Source organism: Fundulus heteroclitus, chromosome 11 (genome assembly GCF_011125445.2).
Source record: "Fundulus heteroclitus isolate FHET01 chromosome 11, MU-UCD_Fhet_4.1, whole genome shotgun sequence".
Taxonomy (NCBI): Eukaryota; Metazoa; Chordata; class Actinopteri; order Cyprinodontiformes; family Fundulidae; genus Fundulus; species Fundulus heteroclitus.
In genome coordinates, this window is record NC_046371.1 from 12,299,922 (window position 1) to 12,322,743 (window position 22,822).

Genomic DNA, 22,822 nt, shown 5'->3' on the forward strand with positions numbered 1-22,822 from the left:
AATTCAAGAAGTTATTTAAATATATGTGTTTCAAACATGTTCTCATCCATTTCTCTGCAGGCAGTTGGCAGCTGTCAAAAGCATTTTATTACAAACCATGTGTTTGCATTTTGGTGAGAGGTCAACTGTTTTCTAAAAATCAAAGCATTTTTCTATTATGGTATGGCATGGTCTCCATAGGAACAGCAGTGTAAAAATGTTCCTGATGTCAGATGCAGGTGGTGGTGCAGCATTTCATTTGTAGTGAGGAGGGATTCTGCAGTACTGCCTGTCTGTGTACTGTGTTGTTGATGTTTGAATGAGGAGACCGAGTCTCAAAGTTTTCCAACAACTACTTTCATAAGGTTCCTAGGCAGTTATTTAAATTACTTGCATTATCTCTTGCACTACAAATTGCACAGACAAGAGAATGGTCTCCTAACCACAACCCCATGCACAGTTTATTTTTTTAAATGCTAACATCTGACTCACCAACTCTCAAAATGATTTCAGAATTACTGTTGCAGGTTTATATTACACAATGATTGAAACTCATTCTAAAGTTTTAGCTTGATTTTAACTATATCTATGGTGACACTGGGTTCAAGTATTTCAGAGGCTATGACGGGAAAATTTGTTCCCTTTCTCAATGTTGTGAACACATTCGGTTCTTAATAGTCTTGAAACGCAGAGTCAAACTCAAATTGCTCTACGCATGCCGAGTTTCTTCCACTCAAGTGGTTGCCATAGATACCACATGGTGAGGCTCATAAAGTACAGTGGGTCCATCTCATGTGGGAGAAATCATGTATTTATAGAAGCATTGTGGTGTGGCCAGAATTGAGTTTAGACAATGCTCTTCTTTTTTAGTAATAACCAGGAATTAAGTATGCAATATGAAAAATGGATATTAGGTCAGCAGTGACTATGTGCTGTGTTTGTGTATTTACTTTGCACTAATTTAAGGACACGTGACATTAAAGCCGTCCAACAGAGTGGTGCAAAAATAAACATTACAGCTTGAGCAAGGCATGCGCTTCTCGTTTTTCTCTTTCTTCATTTTCATTTTTCTGTCCTTTTGCGACTACTTTTGCAATCTGCTTAACAGAACATTTAGTTTTCTGCCATTTCCGAGTTTGTTAACTTGAAAAGGTCAGCAGGTTTTGAAAACTTTCTTGCGTTCATCTGCAAGCTCTGCAGCCTTGCAGTCTTGCTTTGTGTGTTAAGGAGAATCAAACACAGAAGGCATATCATAACTTATTTAATTAAAACTGTTTTATTGTGGAATGAACTCATTAACAAACTCCTGCTGTTATGTTTTTTTTTTTTATCTTTCCCCAAACCCGGAACATTTCGAAGTATGTTTCCTTATCTTCCAAGTAATTGCACTTCTTAAGATGACATAATTGAGTTGCTTCCCCCATCCCTGGCAGATGACGTGCATTGTTCTCATGGAATGGGGCATAGATAATTGCAATCCACGATAATCACTGGGCTTTTCTTGAGTCTGTTCAAAGCTCCAGTCCAACAAATAGTCAAGGCATTTTATATTTGGTAGAAATATTGTCTACTAGAGGTAATGACCTCCCATTATGTATTATGATTCACTGGACGTGGTCTTTAAAAACGTAATGACCATTTACAATGGAAGTCTGAACTGCACCAAACGGAAGTAACAGTGAAATGTCATGAATGTGTTCGCTGTAGCAGGATAATCAATAAAACTGGGGCTCAGTGTTACTGCTACTAGCTTTTAGGATCTAGACTTAATGTCTAGCAACCTGCACTTACACGGCTCCCAATGTAGCCAGTCAAAACGTTTACTTCTCCACTCCTTGTACCACTTACTGTGGAGGTTTGATGTCTGACAGAGCATGCTCTAGGATGGAGTGTCCAGATTGCCATTGACTCAGTCAGGAAGGAAGGAATTGGATTCTCGTGGTTGTGTGTACTTTAGATTACCACAGAGGAAACACTTACTAGTCTCTGAACGATTCCATAAGTCAGCCACTTAACAAACCAGTCAACCCAAATAATCACACTATAGTGACTTGCAGAATAGTCATGCACTTTGAAGTTTTTCTATATTTTGTGACGTTACAACAACAAACTTCAATTTATTTTATTGCGATTTTATGTGGTAGATCAACACAAAGTGCATAATTTTGAAATAGAGAGGGAATTATACATCTATCCATCCATTGTCTATACCTGCTTATCCATGCAGGGACAACAGGTGCCTACCTCCAGCAGTCATGGAGCGAGAGGCGGGGTACACCAGGACATCAGTCCATCACAGGGATACACAACCTCATACCTAAGGGCAATTCAGAGAGAGCATCTAACAGTAAAATGTTTTTGGTCTGTGGGAGTCCGGAGTACCAGGAGAGAACCCATGCATGCGCAGGGAGAACATGCACACTCGATGCGAAAAGACCCTAGGATTGGATTTGAACCAATGATCTTCATGTCAGTTAAAAATATCTTGGAAATATTTATTGTTTCCAAATTATTTTACTCTGAAGAATCGCAAAGCATGCAATGCATGCTTTTAAACCATCTTTTGCTGCAATTACACCAACATGTTTTAGGTTACATTTCTACCAGCTTTGCCCATTAAAACAACTGCGTAAAATGTTCAAACCTAACGCAGACTCTCAATTAGATTTAGCTCTGGACTTTGACTACACCAAACTAACACATGAACATGTTTAAAACCAACACTGTTCAATCTTTTTTCCACATGCTCTCATGCAACTCAATAATCCAGGTGGAAAAATCAAACAAAGTTGAGTTGCTCGTCTGGACAGGTACTTCTTTGTTGAGAACATTTTGTCTCTTCTCCAAGAGACCTCTTAACATTGAAGTGTTTTAGGTAAACTCAGCCTATTAAGCAACACCTTTGCATAGTGGATCAACAGGTTTAACGGTGACAATCAAATCAACTGGTAGGGTGATGGTCCTCTTTTGCATGTGAGCAACCAGTTTTGAAATATAAAATGGATCTCAGACTTTCACCTAATTAAAAGGAAAGGGAAATTAATTCTAAGAATTGTGGGGTCAACTGTCATAGGCTTGTTTTCATCAAGAAGAATTGCAGTCAGGGGTGCAAAGCAATTCTGTGCACCACAAATGCCACTCGGGCTTCTGTCTGGACACCCCTGCTTTAAACTTAGCCATTCCATTGTAGCTCTTATGGTTTAGGGTTTTTGTTGTACTGGGAGGTGAACCTCCTTCATTGTCGTTTGCAACCTCTGAACATACTTTTATTTCTTGCAATTCTTCATGTATTTTGGTCCATCCATCTTTCCATCAACTCTAACCAGCTTCCCTGTCGCTGTTTGAGAACAACATCCCCACATGATGGTGCAACCACTGTCTCGATGCAGAGATATTGTGTGTAGAAAAATATGCAGCGTTATATAAATATAAATTTTCATTATCTGACTAAATCACTTTCTCCCACATGTTCACTCGGTTCCCTACATGTTGCTGATGCTGAACTGGATTTCATACGGCTATCATTCAGCAATGGCTTCCCTCTTCAGACTCTTGATTAGAGCCCTGATTTATGAAGTGCAAGACTAATATTCGTCCCGTCAACAGATTCCCCCACCATAAGCGTAGATCTCTGCAACTAAACCAATTATTGCTCCCCCTGTCTGGCCTGTCAGGTGGACTGCCAAGTCGAAGTAGGTTAGCAGATGTGCCAAAGCCTTAGATTTTATTTTGATGGACTGAACAAAACTCTGTGGAATATATTAAACGTCTTCACAGCTTTACCCTTGACCTGTGAGTAGAGTTTCTTGTTTTTGATTATGTTTTTTTTAACTAGTGCTCAATAAAAAATTAATAATAATAGTAAGGCCTTCATAGAATAGCTGCATTTACACTGAGATAAAATTACAATGGATTATATTTGCCTGTTATGGGACTTCAAATTGGAATTGCATTGGATTTTATTTTGGAGTACAAGATCAAAAGAGGCTGAACACATACCCATACACACACACACACACACACACACACACACACACACACACACACACACACACACACAACCACATGTAAGATACTGTATATTACATGTGAGAGCAAAGATATTGTTCTAGTCTCTCATATAGCCATATTCAGTCCACTGGTGTGTAAAGTCCATTAAATTCCTAAATTAACATGTATTGTTATGGGTGAGTCTATTTAACATAAAGCGATCAGCTATGGCAATGGATAACAGGATTATGACGCGAATCATGCAACACTGTGTGTGTTTGTTTGTTTACACAATGCATGTTAACCTTCAGTTGGCTGCAATATCAAAATCATTTCAAAAACACGCTAAACATATTCAATCCATGAGCAACGGGCCAAATGAGTTTTTCTCAAAGCACAAGGATCATCCATAATCCCATTTTGTGGCAAAAAAAAAAAAAAAAAGAGGCCAGAAGCCTGTCGTGGTCAGCACACTGCACTGGGACAGATGACTCAATGAGATCAAGATGATCACGGCACCAAGGTCAGAGGACACTATCAACCAGCTGACTGAAATTCATAAACCGCCAATGATGTCTTTGAAGACATGAATCCAATTGAATTTGATTTGTTTATGTGGCACCAACTCACAACATGTGTCATCTACAAGTACAGTATGAACTTCACAACATTGTCTAAACTGGAAACAGACACCTCTCTGAATTGAATTTACCAAACCAGATGCACCAGGGATGATCATTCGATAAGTTACGCTAATAGTTAATCTGTCATATCAGAATTGATCTGCTGTTTTTTTTGCATACAATATAAGTAATATTTTGAGATCATTATGTAAGTTGTGCTTTAAGGAGAAAAGAAGGGGGGAGTTGAGGGATTACGTTGCGCAATCAGTCCTCATGTTTTCATTCTGCCAGAGTAAAATCCTATATTTTTCTCCCTTTTATGAATTATTGATAGTATGACTATGATATCCCTTATAATAAAAAAGTAATGCATAGCTAAAAGACAGAATGTATTCTAGGTCATTGATCATTCAAGACATAAAACTACAGAAGCTTGCTGACATTGTACAGAGAACATTTGATGCTTCCTTTTTCTCTATTTCAGGAAAGCTGCGATATTCCTCTCTAGGTTCCAGTTTTGCTTACGGAAGGTGTCGTGATTAATCTTCTTCCTCATTATTCGTGGAGGAGCATTAAATATCACTCCAACACCGTACTTATTTTTTTCAACCTTTAGAAAAACTGTTTTAACAGCAAGTTCTAACAGTCAGGTATACATGTTTAATTGGTTGTTAACTCACAGTGAGGGATTGCAGAAGTGAATTATCTGATAACTAAAATCTGGTACAATGGAACAAAGTCTGACAGTTTAAGTTGTGCATTTTCCTTTTTCCTTTCTCTTGTTTTTTTGTTTTTTTTAAATCGCCCTTGTATGTATCGGCATGCTTCCATTTGCCTTTCACTTTTCTGCTGGTACACCTGGATTTTCCTACTGAGGCAGAACAAACTGTATTGCTTCTATTTCTGTTCTGTTATTGTAATGGTGCCTTTATCATCAAAAATCAATCCGGCATCTGCAGCTCATCCAAAATGCTGCTGTCAAATTTCTGACCAACACCATGAAAATGGACCTTATCACGCCAAGTGTTACATCAAAGAGACACATTCTGAAAATCTTGTCTTTAACTTGACTAGATGTGATTATTTTGACTTGCTGTTGACTAGCTTTAAAGTTTTATTGTATTGGAAAAAATTACAATTTGCTTACGTTTAAGCAAGGCATTGGAATATAGAAGGAGGGAGATTTAAGTGACTTTGAACATGGCACGGTTATTGGTGGCACACATGCTGGTCTTGTTATTTTAGGGAAAGCTGATCCACAGGGATCTTTACTCACAACCATCTCTCTAGTTTACAAAGAACAAAAGTGTTGTTGATGTAAGAGGTCATAGAAGAATTGGTAGTCTGGCTGATGATGGAAAGGGAACAGCAACCTAAATAATCACTTGTTAAAGTAAAGCTATACTGGAACATCATCTTTGCATGCATATAAGATAAATAAGACCTTTAAAACCAGATTTGCTACAGAAGAAAACCACGTAGGGTGCCATTCCTGTACCATCAGTTTAGTACAGGATATATTTCACACAGGCTTACCGAACTAAGTGAACAACAGGGGTGGAGGGGGGGACCCAAAACAAGCGGTTTTATATATATATACTGCATAAAATTTTCAAAACCTAACGCACACTCTCAATTAGATTTATGTCTGGAATATATATATATATATATATATATATATATATATATATATATATATATATATATATTGTATATACACAACAGCAAATGTGATTCAAGCAACATTGCTGCCAAACTAGCTATACGGTTGTTCCTCACACAAAAATATTTTGCTTAATTACATCTCCAGTCAATGGGGGGAGTGCTCCCATTATTTCAGCATATAAACACTGTAAGAAAACATTGATGCAAATGAGGTGGAAGTAAACGTATAATGTTTTTAGTTCTCCATTTTTTTTGATTTCTTGAAAAACAAAACTTGTTCTGTAGAACAACGCTGAACGGGGAAGTGTGTTTATGTATTACATTCATGCAAGAACTGCCGCTGGATATGATGGCTGATGGTAGTTTTAAAGCCACCAAATCAAATTTAGCTCTGGGCCCCACACAGCCACGGAGCGGCTCTGGAGCCTGAACTGACAATACAGATCCACAATACAGATCATTAGTGAACGCCTGACGTCACAGAGAAGCAGAATACACATTGAAATTCATGCAGCTGTGATTTGGTGACAAAACGAACAAGCAAAAAACAAAATCTACTTAGAGGTAGTTTGGCTGGGTGCTCTGTCCCCTCCTGGTCCATGGAGTTTCATAGTGCACTACCTACCACGCACTCCACTCTACCACCATGTGAATCATACTTTTCTAAATTTTATTTTTTTTCCCTTTCTTTGTCTTTGGTTCCTCTCTCATGTAAATGGAACACGTACAAAAGCTGAGAGGGATCAGTAGTGCGTAGAGAAATTATACTGTTATGCAAAAGGTCTGCTGTCTGTTGAAATTGTTGCTACTGTATCTGTGTGCGCTCTCCTTCACATTGCCCTCCCTTCTCTCAATTTCTTCACCGCGCTCCGTTCTTTCCAACCTTCTTAATCAAAACAGCATAATAACCATCATTTGCTTCAAGCGCACTCACTCCCGATTCCTATTCCATTAACAAAGAAGACCTCCGTATCTCATAAAAATAACGCTAATATTATCCCGCACCACCCTTCCCCCCCCCCCCCCCCTCCCTCCCCCCTCCTCTTTACTCTCTTGAAAACTCTTTAGGCTTTTCCAGCTGAGCAATTCAGGATGAGGCGGGCGCAACCGCACTAGAGGGGGAAGTCAAGTCGTGCGGGACTAGCGCGATCTCCTCGCACTTATTTCAAATAAAAGGAAAGGAACCAAACCCTCAAACAATCATGCTTCTAAAATAATGCAACATGTCGATCGGATATTTGCGAGGCATGGCTTTCGTTTTGACGAGCTTATTTCTGTTTTGGTAAGTGTGACAACTCTTTCTCTGCATTGTTGGCTGACTTCTTTACGCACGGGAGCGCAGTCATTTTGTGCATATGGAGACTCTACAGTCTTGAAACGATTTAATAGCTAATGGAATATTCTGTGTCTGTTCATCTACTTTCAGTGCGAGTAGAGTTTGCGAGACCCAGCACAGTGATACCAATATCTATTTGGATAATATCACGCGTATATTGGATAGATTACTGGATGGTTATGACAACAGGCTGCGACCTGGATTTGGAGGTATACAGATTTATGTTATTGACTTCCATATCATCAGCTTACAGTTATCAGTTCTGGGATTTTTGTTTTGCTCAGAAAATAAAGTTCTACTTCAGTGCATGGGCGCTTCATTTTGTACTTAGTGCTGACACAGCTGATAGATCTTTCCTAGATTCCAACTCTATTATTGTTGTTTTTGTTTGCTTTTTGACATTCTGTATTTTTTTTTTTGAAAGTGTTATTTATGTACATTAAATACAGGTTTGACTGTAACATTTTTAGATACTGAAGAACATTAACTAGTTTGATCCAAAGTCAGAACAACAATTTATACTTCTGCTGTAGGTCCTGTCACAGAGGTCAAAACTGACATCTTTGTCACCAGCTTTGGACCTGTTTCAGACGTAGAGATGGTATGTAAACTTGATAAAATACTAACTACTTTTCACTTGCTGTATGTAGCAACGATATATAGCTTTTTCTAGTAAATCTAAGCATATATGTCTTAACTCATGGCTCTCTCAGCCTTCATTATTCAGGCATTTGGGCAGGATGTCATTAGTACAGCTTAGGATTTTAATCTGGTTGACAACCCCCCCCCCCCCCCCCCAACTCACCCTCATCTCCCTCCCTCCAGAGAGAGAGCAATGTGGCTGATGTTGGGACATGATAGGCTGGCTACTCCTGCCATGGGATAGGCTGACTGATGTATGTCTTTTATGCTCTACTCTGTAGCTTTCCATAGTAGGTGATGGCATCTATAGCCTGGAAGATGCTAGAGGCATTTGTGTTGTGAAGCATGTCAGCAGCGCTTTAATGCTCAACACGATCATTCTTTTGAATATATGTCATGTCAGACATTGAAAACTTTTCTTTTGACTTAATGGATAACATTTATTGTATTAATCAAATCTCTTTTTTCATCAAGGTTGAAAGCTTTCTTGCCGCATTATTAAATACATATTTTCAATGCTGTTTAAACAGAATTAACAAATCAGTCAATCAAATGACGGTGACTCAAGTTTAGACATCTGAAAACAACTTGCTGAAGTTCAATCCAGGCATCCAAATATGAAACAATGGGGATTTAGGTGACTTTGAAAGTGACATGGAGGTGATAGCAAACGGCTTGGTCTGAGTATTTCAGAAACACCCGTTCTGCTTTGATTTTCAGGCACAGCCATCCCTCAGGTGTGCAGAAAATGGTTCGTAAAAGAGAAGAAAACGCAGTAGCTCTCATCTAGTGGACATAAATGTCTTGTTAATGTCAGAAGACAGAAGAGAATGGGCAGCCTAGTTCAAGATGATAGATAGGGAACACAAATAATAGCACATCTTAAACCTTGAAGCAGATGGACTACAACAGCAGCAGACCACAGCTGCGACATCTGTCAGCTTAGAAGAAAAAAATTAGGCTGCAATTTGCACAGGCTAATACAAGCAATATGACATTTAGGTTGTTGGGTTAGAAGAATCATGAAATAATGAATCTAGCCCTGTATCAGCGGTTCAGACTGGTGTTTTTTGGTGGAGTGATATTGCGTGAGATATTATATTGTTTGCATTCCTCAGTTCCAAAGAGCATTTTTTAAGTAGACCATGTCCATCTTTTCAGTCTATCCAAGTTCTGAATGCTACTTCCAGTGCGATAATTGACTCGGTTGCATAGTTCACATCATCTCAAACTAGTTTATTGAACAAGACAATGAGTTCACCATACTCAAATGGGTTTCATATTCACCAGATCGCAAGTTGATAAAGCTACTTTGGGATGCACAGAGTAAATGTGCATTCGACAAATCTGCAGAATCATTTAAATCATATCAAAATCTTTGAGGAAGGGTTCATATCTCAAGTTAAATCAATGCCAAGAAAAATTCAGACAGTTCTGAAGGCCAAAAGTGTCAAATCGAGTACTAGAAAGGGACATATATCAAGGTGGTCAATAAAAGTACTTTCTAAATTTAAAAATTATGTTTAAACAACATCTCAAGAATACCGGTAGACCTCAACCCTCAAACAAATTCATGTCAGTGGAAAAATAATTTGCGGCACTGTTGGATAGTATCAAGCTGCTTTCATCAAAAACATGTCTCACAACCCCATCTGTCTTTCTCTCTGGGGTACCATATAATAACAACTCAAGATAGTGGACGGTGGAAATAGCATCAGCAATATGCATGAATTTAGTGATAGTAAAGGCTGTAATAACACATGCTTGAACCCCTTTCCAGGAGTACACCATGGACGTGTTCTTTCGTCAGACATGGATTGATGAGCGGCTCAAATTCGAAGGCCCAATCGAGATCCTGCGGCTAAACAACCTTATGGTCAGCAAAATCTGGACCCCCGACACATTTTTCCGGAATGGCAAGAGGTCAATTTCTCACAACATGACCACTCCAAACAAGCTGTTCCGCATCATGCAAAACGGAACCATCCTCTACACCATGAGGTAACGGCACTGGACGGCAAAATTAAAACCCAGCCAAAGCCGGAATAGAGCACAGACTTGGAAAGCTATTGAACTGAATAGGCGTCCAAGAATATGCACAAACATTAAAAAGAGGTGTAGAGTGCCAGAAAATTAGACATGTGCCATCTGATACTCAAAACAGTCCTTGAAAGCAATTCAAACAAACATGACTTCAAGCTTTGTTCCAAAAGTAAATGTGTGGCATGGAAAAACAACAATTAAAACAACCCCACTATACTCACTGAGAGTATGAAAAGAAAAGAAAAGAAACAGATTTAAAAAAAAAAATAACCAGATTATCTGTGTGGCTCAACTTGACTTAAATGCTAAGATACATTTTATAAGCTTTAATAATCCTTTCAATAAACCATGAGACATGTTTCAGAGCCATATGAGTACAGATTATGTACATGACCAGAGTGGTACAGGTCATTCAAAAGACAATTAAAATAAACTAAAATATTCAGTGATTCTCATGTCAAAATTAGTTCTTAAAATGTCTTAATTCATTTCCTTAAGTTAATTTGTATATAACATCTTTGGTAGACATTTGTCTGGAAACAAACTCTGGTACCAATACCAAGCAGTACATTTTATGCATCAGAAAGTGCATTAACAGTAGCTATGGTATTACATGTCGATTCCTTTTAGTTTCAGCAAGGCACAAGAATTTTGTAGCACATGCACTTTATTGAGGTGCATTAACTTTCAGTTACATCATTTCTCAATAAGGGTTGCATTATTAAATCATTTGTTCATCAGTTGTTTTGTTTCCATCTTTATGCTTAAACTATTTTCTCTAAGTTTTGACCTACTTAGAAGCACTGTATGCTTGTCTCTGTTGCACACTTGGTAAACTAGAACAATTTTATGAAACAAATGCATTAAAAATTCAGCTATGCAGCATTCATCGATATTTTAGGAACATTATATTATATTTGTTCCCTTTCCTTGTCAGTCTACTTTAAACAATATATATATATATATATATATATATATATATATATATATATATATATATATATATATATATATATATATATATATATGATAAATGTGATTGAACGATTTTATTTTCAGGAAATTCAAAATACTACTCAGATGTTGCTGTTAGGAAGCAAAGAGCAATACTTTTTATAGTGACAGTGGTGGTGTTTTGTCTAAAATAGGAGCGCCTTGCTGTTTCTTTATAAGCTATTAAAGTGTCACCAAACAAGCTATTGCACGGAAGTTGGAGCTTAAGAGGTAAAATGTTTTTTTGGTTTATTTTGTTGTTTTAAAATCTTAAGTGATGATACTACATTATCTGGTGGTCAATTACCACCAGATAATGTACCAGTGCTGACATCTGAAGAGATGATAGAAACAAAAGGCCTTGACTCCTACACATTGAAATCAATAGGTAGTGCTTCTCTTTACAGAGGATATAGATGTTATTATCTGCTGTTTAGGGAGTAACAGAGCATTTAGCTCAAGATGATGCACGAGAAGGAGAAAATGGTTGATTTTAACAGTTTTCATGAGAAAAAATAATCTAATAGTTTTTGTTCATGTCACAAGTACAGAAGAAAATCACAAAGCAAATCACAATGTGTGTGAATAATTAAAAGTTTGAGTAATCTAAGTAAGTAGCTACTGCAGCTTTCAAGGACAGGATCTAAGATCATCTTAGTACCACGGATAAGTGTGCAATTTATTTTTTTTCCCCAAAATAATAACTTCAGAGATCACAAATTGTGTTTATTAGGTCACAGCTCAGTAAATAATCACCCAATACATGTTTGTTTAAAAAAAGTCATACGTTTTTAGATTTTGAACAGTTAAAATCAGTTACATTGCACTTTAGATGATATGATATGATATTTACAACTTCATATTCGCTTTCAGAAAAATAATCTCTCTGATTTTGGGAGTCAAAGATCAAAGACATTACTAATTGCACTTTAAATTATCTGGTCACAGTGTAAAATATTTCAGTCTAGTTTTGACGAGTAAACATTTGTAAGATTTTGAAATAAAATTGGGAAGCTACAACTGAGATGCTAAGTTCAGCCAGGTTAGGTGTGGAACTATGGTGTATGACAAAATCTTTCCTACGGCTCTTAAAAAAAAGTCTTATGGAGACTTTATCAAGGGTAATAATGCCACATAAGGTCATCCTAGACCAGAAATACTGTGCTATTTTAATTTTGTATACATCATGTCACTGGATAACATTACTCCACATTTATTGACTGAATTCGGTTTGATAATTTCTCTTTGCTTATAAAATGCTTCTATCTATTATGCAATGTGATTCAGAGATGCAGGTCTTTTAACATTTTCCCACATCCCCAATAGCTGTGTGCTTTGTTTCAGTGTATTAATCAATATATAGAAGAGTGCCATGTTGGAAAATCCAGCTTAAAGCAGCAGCCATTGCTAAGTTAGTGTCAGTTTAAATGTAAAATTGATTTCATATTTCTTTATTCTAACAGATTAACTATAAATGCAGAGTGCCCAATGCGTCTCATGAACTTCCCAATGGATGGCCATGCCTGCCCACTCAAATTTGGGAGCTGTGAGTGTTGCTTTTTTTTTTTATTAAGCCTCTGTGGTACGACAGATGGTGTCACTCGAATGATCACACTGTCACATAGTAACTGACCATCTGACAAGAAGTCTTCAAAGACTGCAGTTTGAAATGTCAAATGTGGGAACTCTAAGAAATATGTTTCCCATTCAGCATGCTGAGTTATTTATTTGTCAGCTTATTTACAACGCTTTGCAAAGGTATTAATGTCCCCTGAACTTTTTGCATTTTGTCACAACTACAAACTTCAGTGTAATTTGGGGGGAATTTACAAACAGTAGTGCACAATTTTGAAGTAAATTGAAAGATGTATAGTTTTGTTTTCAACTCTTTTATGAATAAACGTTTGAAAAATTGTGACATATTTGTGTTCAATATCCTTGAGTCACTTTGCAGAATCCCCCTTTGTTGCGATTAGAGCCGTCTCTCGGATTAGAATATATATCTATAGATATATAGATATCTATAGATATATATACAATTCTCAATTTATCCCAGTGTCAAACTCAGCTTTTAAACGTTTTTCCCTGTAATTTGCTCCACTCATCTTGCAATTCACTATGACAGTTTTCCTGCTTATGGAAAGCCTCCCTCCACATTATGCTGCTACTTCCAGCATTCTTGTGTTCTGGGTGGCTTACAATGTTAGTTCACCATCAAATGTAATATTCTGCATGTTGACAAAAAAGTCCCCTACATGGCAAGTTGCAAGTCGTGACTTCTAAGGAATTCTTTTAGCACTGGTTTTCAGCTTGCCAGTCTTTCCTAATACACAATTTGTTTCCTGCCAGTTGATGCTCCCACCTGAGTTGTAGCTCCTCCAGAGATACTGAGGACCTCTTGGCTATTTCTCTGAGTGTTTGTTTTGCCAGTCAGTTTAGGTGGAACACTATGTCTTATGGGTTTGCAGGTCTGCAATACTATTTACATTTTCAGATGATACTTCAACGATTGAGATTTTTTTTTTAGAACCTAGCCCTGTTTTAAACTTCTCTCCTCACTTTATGACTTACCTATCTGCTGTGTTTCTGTGCATCTATGATGCTGGTTGTTCACAAATGTTACCTGATTAATCTTTAAAACCTTCACAGAACTGCTCTGTTTATAAAAAGATTACATTATACATAGGGGTACTCTTATTCAGGAGACTTTGAAGGTATTTGGTTGCACTGAATATTATTTAGGGATATCACAATAGAGAACTGAATACTCTTTCTCGCCAAACTTTCAGACTCTTGTTTACAAAATCTCTGAAATTTAGAAACTTTAGAAAATTATGTTTTATCTTTAACTACGCACTAATTTGTGCTGTTCTACACATAAAATGCAAACAAAGTACATTGAAATGTGTGGTTGTAACATGGCAAAATACAAAACAAAAATGCAAGGAGTACATTTCCTGCAAAGCAATGTACATAGCTTTAAGTTTTAATGTTAGGGTTCATAGTGAAAGTTTTGAGTTCCTTCATCCTTTCTTTTTTAATGATCAACATTTATTCATAGACTGCTTTTCTACATTTCTGAAGGAACAACATGTTAATAAAGTTCTCATATATCTTCTTTATAGATGCTTACCCCATCAGTGAGATTGTGTACACGTGGAAGAAAGGACCTCTGTCTTCTGTTGAAGTGCCACAGGAATCTTCCAGCTTGTTGCAATATGACCTTATTGGCCAGACAGTATCAAGCGAGAGGCTGAAGTCTAACACAGGTCATCAAGTTTGTCTTTTAAACTCTATCACTTAATAGATCAGAAAGTGTTCTGATCACAATTGACAAGAGCTGTGCTTTACTGGCCGTTTTTTATTTAATGTACAAAAAGAAAGGCTTTACAAATATGAGAATTATGTTCCCTTAAAAAAGCATTTTAGTAAGTAACCTTATACGGTTCTGCATTTTTGTCTTGCATTTAAGATTTATTTGTTCAGAAACAATACACAATAAAACGTTGTAAAAAGATGCACTGCTCATGGATTAAGCAAGTCTGATGCTTATTTTATTTAAACGTCTTTAATGTTTCGTCTTGCAGGTGAATATGCCATAATGACTGTCCACTTCCATCTTCAAAGAAAAATGGGCTTCTTCCTGATTCAGACCTACATTCCCTGCATAATGACTGTCATCCTGGCACAAGTTTCCTTCTGGATAAATAAGGAATCAGTTCCAGCCAGAACTGTATTTGGTAATGTGCCTTTAAATCCATTTTCTCATTCTATCTAATTTAGAAAATTACTTTACAAGCCTAATTTCAAAGTAAAAATAGATAAGCAAGAATAAAACAAAGGTCATACATTTTTTTCCTTAGAACCAAGCTCTGTGAAAAATACAACAATATTGTGTTGCTTGCCAAAAAAAAAAAAATGCCAAATGTTTTTTTCAAATAATACAGGCTGTTCACTTTCAATATGTTATCCCCCATTCTAATTCTTTGTTAGCTTCTATTGTAAGGTCACTGAGGTCACTTTAGTGAGACAAAAAACATGCCCAAATGTAGATTTTTAGATGTTTATCTTAAAAATATATATATATATTTTTTCCATTTTGGCAATGAAAAAAAAATATTCAGAGATAACAGGAGTCTAAAGATGAATTAATGATTCAGTATTATTCGGTATTTAGAGCAGTTCCCTTGCCACGGTTTTATTACTATTTTTTCTAAATAAAACTTATGAAACCATTAGCTAGTTGCAGTAGGTAATTTTGGTACTGTATACTCACTTGATCTCCGAATGGCTGAGTAGATAGAAAATAACATTAAAACAACAAACCTTGAGTCAAACATGGAGTCTCACTCTGACATAAATGTAGGTGTGTCTCTGGTGCATTTTGGTTGAAACAATCAGTTCTGAAGTTACTCATGGTGGGTAGAATAGGCAGAACTTTTGCTCAAGTAAGAGTAGCGATGTTTTACTATACAATTACTCAAGTAAAATTGAAAAGTGCACTGCAGTATAACTACTTTCAAAGGTTACTCAAACACATCTAAAACTAGTGTCTACCCACTTCTGCCAATGATTAATCATCCATCTTGGCAAAGCAATGTCTCACCAATATTACATCGAAACAACAACTTTATGGCAAGTTCAAAAACCACTGGAAACTGGATGAAAAGTCTGCTCACAGCATTATTTGAAAACAAATGTAGATAAAGGCACCCCCCCCCCCCCTTTGTGAGGCACATAAAGTTTTTCTTTATTGTCAATTCATTCTACTAGTTCTCCAATGCTAACACGTTCTGCTGCATCTTACCGGGTTGTTAGCAGCTATTCTGATCCCCTACTCAGTCTGTCCCTGTTGGGTCACGTCTCTCTCTCCTCATCATTCTACTTGGAGGCGATGATGCTGCAAGGAGCTTGGGAAGTCATCCTGTATTTGACCGGTTGCCGATTTGAACCCTGACTCTGACCATTTCAGGTGTTGTGTTCTTGGGCAAGACACTTCACCTGCTTTGCCTGCTGGTGGTGGTCAGAGGGCCCAGATATGGCGGTCTATAGTAGCCTCACTTCTGTCAGGCTGCCCCAGGGCAGCTGTGGCTACAAACATAGCTCACCACCATCAGTGTGTGAGTGAATGGTGAATGTAGTGTAAAGTGTTTTGGGGTCCTCTGGACTGGATAAAATACTGTACAAGTACAGACCATTTATCATTCACTTCTTCCTTGGTGTTACTGCTGTGTGCTGGACAGGAAAGCCTCTGCACCTGACAGCCCTGCTCCAGTTGACTTGTGGCACTAAACAGATCTGTTATTTTGGCACATTTTGCTTTGTCCACTTGGAGGCTTTTGATCTTTTTTTTTTGTCTATGCCAAGGGAGTTGATTTTGTGGTTTATTATCCATTTTATAGTCAGAAACGAATTAACCTTATTAACTCAGGTTAAATGGCTGCATTTGAAAACCTCAGTTGACGGTGAGGGGAGAGGCAAAGCGGCCCAAGAGGGTACAAGGAAAAACAGAGAACAATATATATATATATATATATATATATATATATATATATATATATATATATATATATATGAATGATGTTTTTTGATTGAAATCATAGAACATGATCTTCACAGTGTTGTCTGCCTTGTCTAAATGACAGTGTGTTTGCTGAAGCAGGTGTAAGATGGCAATTTCAACTCCTTGGCAAAAGGCAGGGGGTCCTTAAAGTTGCTAGTTTGGTTATTCAGGTGGGTCAACAGGAGTCTCTCTAGAACACAGGTGTCAAAGTCCAGTCCTCAAGGGCCGGTGTCCTGCAACTTTTAGATGTGTCCCTGGTCCGACACGCCTGAGTCAAATAATTGGTTAATTAGCAGGACTCTGAAGAACCTGACTGCATACTAAGGACCTAATTGTGCCATTTGATTCAGGTGTGTGGTACCAGGGAACCTCTAAAAGTTTCAGGACACCGGCCCCCGAGGACCGGAGCTTGACACCCCTGCTCTAGAACCTCTGTAATGTAGGATGTCAGATCATCAGGTTTATAGTCACTGAGGACTTATGGGCGAGTTTTCTTTGGTACAGGTCTTCCACAACACTAGAACCATGTCGATGATCAGACATGGATCTAAACTTTCCCTGTTTATTTCTCTGTCAAACATCTGAAGTTGTGTCTGGTTGTGGCGGCGGGGTGTCCGGTTGCAGTGAATTACCCCAAGGTAAAGCTTGTTATCTCAGCAGCGAGCAGGCTGCTAGCTCAAAAGGGGAAAACCAGGCCTGGCTGGGAGAGTTGTACAAAGCTCCGGGGAGGCTGGTTTTGGCATAAAGGGATTCTTTACCTTCCTGCATATGTGGCGGTTCTCCGAAGTCCAGTTAGATCCTTCGCTCCGCAGAGGAAGATGAGTGTTCTCCCCAATCCTGCTAGGGCAGCGGGCAAAAGAGGGTGATAAACCTAGGCAGCTAATCTTTATATAGTGAGCCTCCCTGCTGTGAGAGGCAGTCCCTGGGTGCCTGTAAAAGTCTCATGTTTCATGTGGCATTCAACTGTCTGATTTATCCTTCATGTCGATTACACAACCTCCAGCTTCTTTCAGTACAGCTCTTTGTTGTCTGTTATCTTGACTTTGAGTTGCTTCTGTTTACTCCTCAGTAATTCCATGTCCCCCTTCCTGAAGGCTATTTTTTTCTTGATTAGCACATCCTTTAGCTCACTGTTGATCCAGTGATCCAAATTGTTGTTGAGGTAGCATCTCACCATCCCCAACACAACAGTGTTATCCACGCAGTTAATATATTCAGTCACACACTCGGAGTCCTTGACATTTGCATAAAAAAGTCCGGAGTTCTGTTTTCTCTAGTAGAGCAGGGCATTTTGAAATGTTGGAAGTGTAGCAGAGAGGGAGGCGTGATCAAAATCACCAGATATTGCCACAGATGCATTGGGATGTTGTGTCTGTAGCTTATCCACAACTGAGCTGATGACACCACATGTAGTGTCAGGAAAAGCTGGTTGGTGGAATGTAGGCTGTTGCCAAAATAACAGCTGAGTTCTGGATAAATATTATGGATGCAAACTCACTGTTAACACTTCAATATCTGGGCTGCAGAGACAAAACTCCACAAATGTTCTGGATGACACCATCTGTTCACCAGAATCCCCAATCCACGACCTCTGCTCTTGCCACTCTTATTTAAATCTATGTCTGCTCATATGGTTGCAAAGCCTGGCAGAAAGACGCTAGAGTGGAAGATAGAATCCTGCAGCCATGTTTCAGTGAAACATATGATACTGCATTCCCAATGTTCTAGCTTGGTCCTTGTTAAGGCTTGGACTTCATCCAACTTGTTTGCCAAAGACCTCACATTGCCCATACTGATCGATGGACGAGATGCCTTAAATTTCCTCCTTCTCTCTCTTCTTCTTGCTTCTGCTCTGCATCCCCTACGCCTCCTTTTCAGCTCATCTAGGATTCGGGGACGAAGTTGAAGTATTAATTCAGCTTTTGAAATGTCAATTAGCCGGTCCCGGTTGTACAAAACCAACTGGTTGATATGGTTACACATAACAACAAAGGTCCCAAAAAAAATAAATAAAATAAAATTCCCGAATTCCAGAACAGCATCCAACACCAGTGAAGAAAGCCGTCCAAAAAGCAGCTTTGATCCACAAAAAGGAGTAATTGAAGTTCCATAAAAAGAATAGTAGAATAGGAACAACAGAGCTACCCCAAAAAGGAGCCACATTGAGCAGCGCAAATCAATTATTAAAGTTAGGGATATTTGGGCTTAACTGCAGCTGGTACTTGGCAGGCAATTGATCCTGGGTTTGTGTGGAACATGCAGCATAAACATGCTGTATTGTGATACAAATGCCAGCATTGCTTCAATTAGACCAGAGCTGATTGAGGCAAATGTGTTCATTCCAGGTAAAATGAGATGAAATCCAATATGTCACCGACTTTGATTTATTAAACAAAATGAAATAAAAAATGAAGGAAGGAAGCAAAAAAATATATATATATAAAATCTCAAAAGATATTGTCAAATTCCACTTCTGTCTGTTTTCCCATTTTTTTTTTTTTTTTACTTTATTTCTGCTCTGGGTTCTTGAAATAGAGGCACATGCAAACTCAGATTTGCAAACATATAAACACCAAAATTGCTTTGTGCATCTTTCAATCTTGTTGAAAATACTTGAATTGGTGTCATATTGACATGGTTTCACAAAATCCCCTAATTTGTATCATATATAGTCCAGTGTACATACTACAGACCCTGTGTTAATAAAACAAATTATTTTATATCTACCATATCGTACAAATTTTCATATTTGGCTTTTAGATCTTTCTTAAAATGATGTCTCAGCCTTTTTAAAAGAACTATTCTCTACAAAGGCACAAAAGACACACATTCATTATATTCTGTTGTAATCTATCTTTATTTTCTCAAATCCACCTCCAGTGTGGTGCATCGCAATTAATTGGGAATAAAATCCCGTTTGGAACTGGTCATGCCAGGGCCAAGAGGAGGAGGATGTTTACTTGGCTCTCATCCGAGCACTCATAGGTTCCACTTTCTCGCATTACATTACGCTACAGTTACCACCAAGCTCCAGCCCCGGGAGCAGAGAGGGTGAGAGGCACTAAACAAAGACAGAGATACACTGAGAGGAATAACAGGCAAGAAAAGAGACAATAAAGAATAGAGAATGTGTGAAAGTACATGGGAAGAGCTATCATTTGCAAATGCATTTCCACTTCTGGGAAATTCAACAAGCTACAGCTGAGTAGAATTACACTGCTGCCTCTTGCAGCTCACAGCTCTGCTCTCTTCTTCAGAAGTGAGCCAGTGCTTCAACAAACCTGCACTTAGCTTTAGAGAATAGATCCAAGTCATTAGTGTCAGTAAGGGAGTTTAGACCCCATGTAGAAATCCAATCTGTGGCAACTCATTGGTATCACTCCTCCTGCAGTTTCCTGGTCTCCTGCTGTTGTATACGTTGTATAAGAGATACGTTGTTTATTCTTTAGATGAGCCATGAGTAAACTAACAAAAACCTGTGCCTAGATTTGAAACAAACCAGGATGAACAGGATAACACGCAATATGTTATTGTTATTTTGTTTCTTGATAAGAGAAACTCTGAAACTTGGTAACTGCAGAATTACATACCAATTTTGGTTGAAAAGTTGGTGCCAAACAGCTTTAATAAAAAGTTGCATTCCTGTCTTTCTATTATATTAGAATTTATAGGTAACGCCTTCTTGGATCACCCCTTTGTTGGCTTTGCCAAAGGTCTTCTTGTATCTCAACTGCACAGTTTCGATGTTAGGAAGAGCGACTCTACCCCAGGCTCCCTCACAATGACAGAAGATGCTTGTGCAAATTCTCAGTTATCCGGGTCATGGCAACAGGCTTGAATCGGAAGCCGGTTGCATCCGATTTAAGCCTGTTTACAGAACTCCGAGCTTATCCTTAAGGTTCTGTCTGACCAGCCCACAGAAGAAGCTTAGTTCATGATCTACATTTGACAACATAAATAGACAGCTTTGATTTTTGGATCAGGTCTTGGAGTTTCTGCACCATGAGATCCTCAAGCAGTGCCCAATTTACCCCACAGAGGAGGTCCAAATCTATTTATCCAACTTCTGCTCATCTCTTATAAACAACATACCCAGATTCTTAAATTCCTCCACATGAGTGAAAGACTGAATTGTAAGCAGTAAATCCAACTCTTCGACAACTATCATTATTAAATTGTCAAATTCAGAGGAGCTGACCCACATAGTCGGCTGTGAAGTCCTCCAGGGCACGATAAAGATGAAACACCATCTGCAAAATGCAAAGATGAGACCCTGAGTTTCCCAAAACGGACATTCTCCTCTTCATGACTACACCCTAAATCACTAATCATTCCGATTAACCCCACAAAAAGTCTGTAAAAAGTTGTAACCCTTTAAGAGTCCGAGCAGCACTGGTGTGAATGCAGACACAGCTCTTACTTTGGGTGTACCGGACGCCTTTTAAAAGCAATTGAGTTAGCTCAACCCGAGCAGCAATTCTTAGCCTAATCTTTTCATAATCTTGCCTCTATGAGGCCGAAAAGTGCGGCCCCTCAGTAGTTAAAACACACCCTCCCGTGTCCAATGGTATACAAACAACAAAAACAGGAAAAGAAAATTGAAAACAAAAAACACTTTTTACACATATCCCATTTTTAAAAAGATTGTGTGCCACCAGTTTCCTTAGTTCAACAATCCGGGGGTTACAAAAGGGAGTAAACTGACAGGCCTGGGACTCAAACTCTAGCAGTGTTGAGGACATGAGAGTTGTGGAACTTTGAAGTCCTTCCTAACCAATTTTTTTAAAAGCTGATTTATATAAATCTGATTCAGTATTTATTTATATAATGGTAAAATTATCACTGTGTACTCTTAAAGTTCTGTGAAAGTACAGTGCTATGTGTGTAAAATAACTGTAAGCCATTTCTTTTCTAGTTTTATTAATATTTAGGATGGTGCATTGAAGGGAAGATAAAAGGAGTGAAGTGAGTAGACTAGAGGACAAGAGTGTACATTAAGTCGTAGGGTGCACTGTGCTGGCTTGTCAACAATGTCTGAGAGAGCTGAGAGTCCCCTGAGCCCAGGTTTTACAGACTTAATTGAGTGTGGCCTAATTTGTTCCTTACTTTTTCCCTCTAAAAGCACATAAATGCCCCAAGCGTTTAATTTGTATCCTGTCTTTTTACTCCCTCCCCCTCCTACACTCTTTCGTTCTCATTCTGTTGCCTCTCCCACCCACCCTGACAGCCTTTCTTCTCATGTCCCCCGTCATTGTGAGAGAGGCAGTCACTACTGGTTGACTACGAGTAGAATCTGTACTCGAGAGTTGTTGGTGTTCACTGTTTAAGCTTACTGAGAATGCTTTTAAAACATTATGAGGTGCATTAAAGCCCTCCACGAATCCCAATACTGCTAATGAAATGTGCAAAGCAAAAGCATGCATTTGGTAAAAATGCGAGGAAGGGTGTTCAATGGCTCTTTTTTTTTTCCCTGCTTGCTTTAGTTTGATTAAAATTAATTAGATAGGTACTTTGTTAATAGGTCCTTAAAAGAGTTTTTCATTGTCAGCATCTTTAACTTAATACAGTAATGGTTGAATCTAAGAAAGACAGAGGAAGGTCTTTTCCAATAATTTGATTTTTTATTTTATTTTAAACAGCATAATGTCAGTGTACTGTAAATGCACTGTTTTGCATATTTTAGCAATGAATAATTCATTTACAGTTAAATGCACTTTACAATCAACATTTTTGTTCAAACTATTTCTACTTTTTTTTGTTTACAATTGTTTTGTTTCTAAGTGTTTAATCCATAGATAAATAATCCATAGATAGTAATTTATTACTTGCTAGAAACAAACATATGTTTTTTTTTCTGTTAGGCAATATTTATGATCTCAAAAACACAACAACAACAGATAAACTACGGGATATATATATATATATATATATATATATATATATATATATATATATATATTTATGATGTCTTCAGATGGTGTTCCCGTG

At 38.0% G+C, this 22,822-nt stretch overlaps 1 protein-coding gene across 1 annotated transcript in view; it reads left to right on the forward strand.

Moving 5' to 3' along the window:
* The first annotated feature begins 7,341 nt into the window (after nt 1-7,341).
* Nucleotides 7,342-22,822, forward strand: part of gabra6b (gamma-aminobutyric acid type A receptor subunit alpha6b) — a 54,654-nt gene continuing 39,173 nt past the window's right edge. Inside the window, exons 1-7 of the mRNA XM_036142872.1 lie at nt 7,342-7,539; nt 7,684-7,802; nt 8,127-8,194; nt 10,016-10,236; nt 12,735-12,817; nt 14,397-14,540; nt 14,859-15,011. Of these exons, the coding sequence (XP_035998765.1) occupies nt 7,481-7,539; nt 7,684-7,802; nt 8,127-8,194; nt 10,016-10,236; nt 12,735-12,817; nt 14,397-14,540; nt 14,859-15,011 (847 nt within the window). The 5' untranslated portion in view covers nt 7,342-7,480. The remainder of the gene's footprint in view (nt 7,540-7,683; nt 7,803-8,126; nt 8,195-10,015; nt 10,237-12,734; nt 12,818-14,396; nt 14,541-14,858; nt 15,012-22,822) is intronic.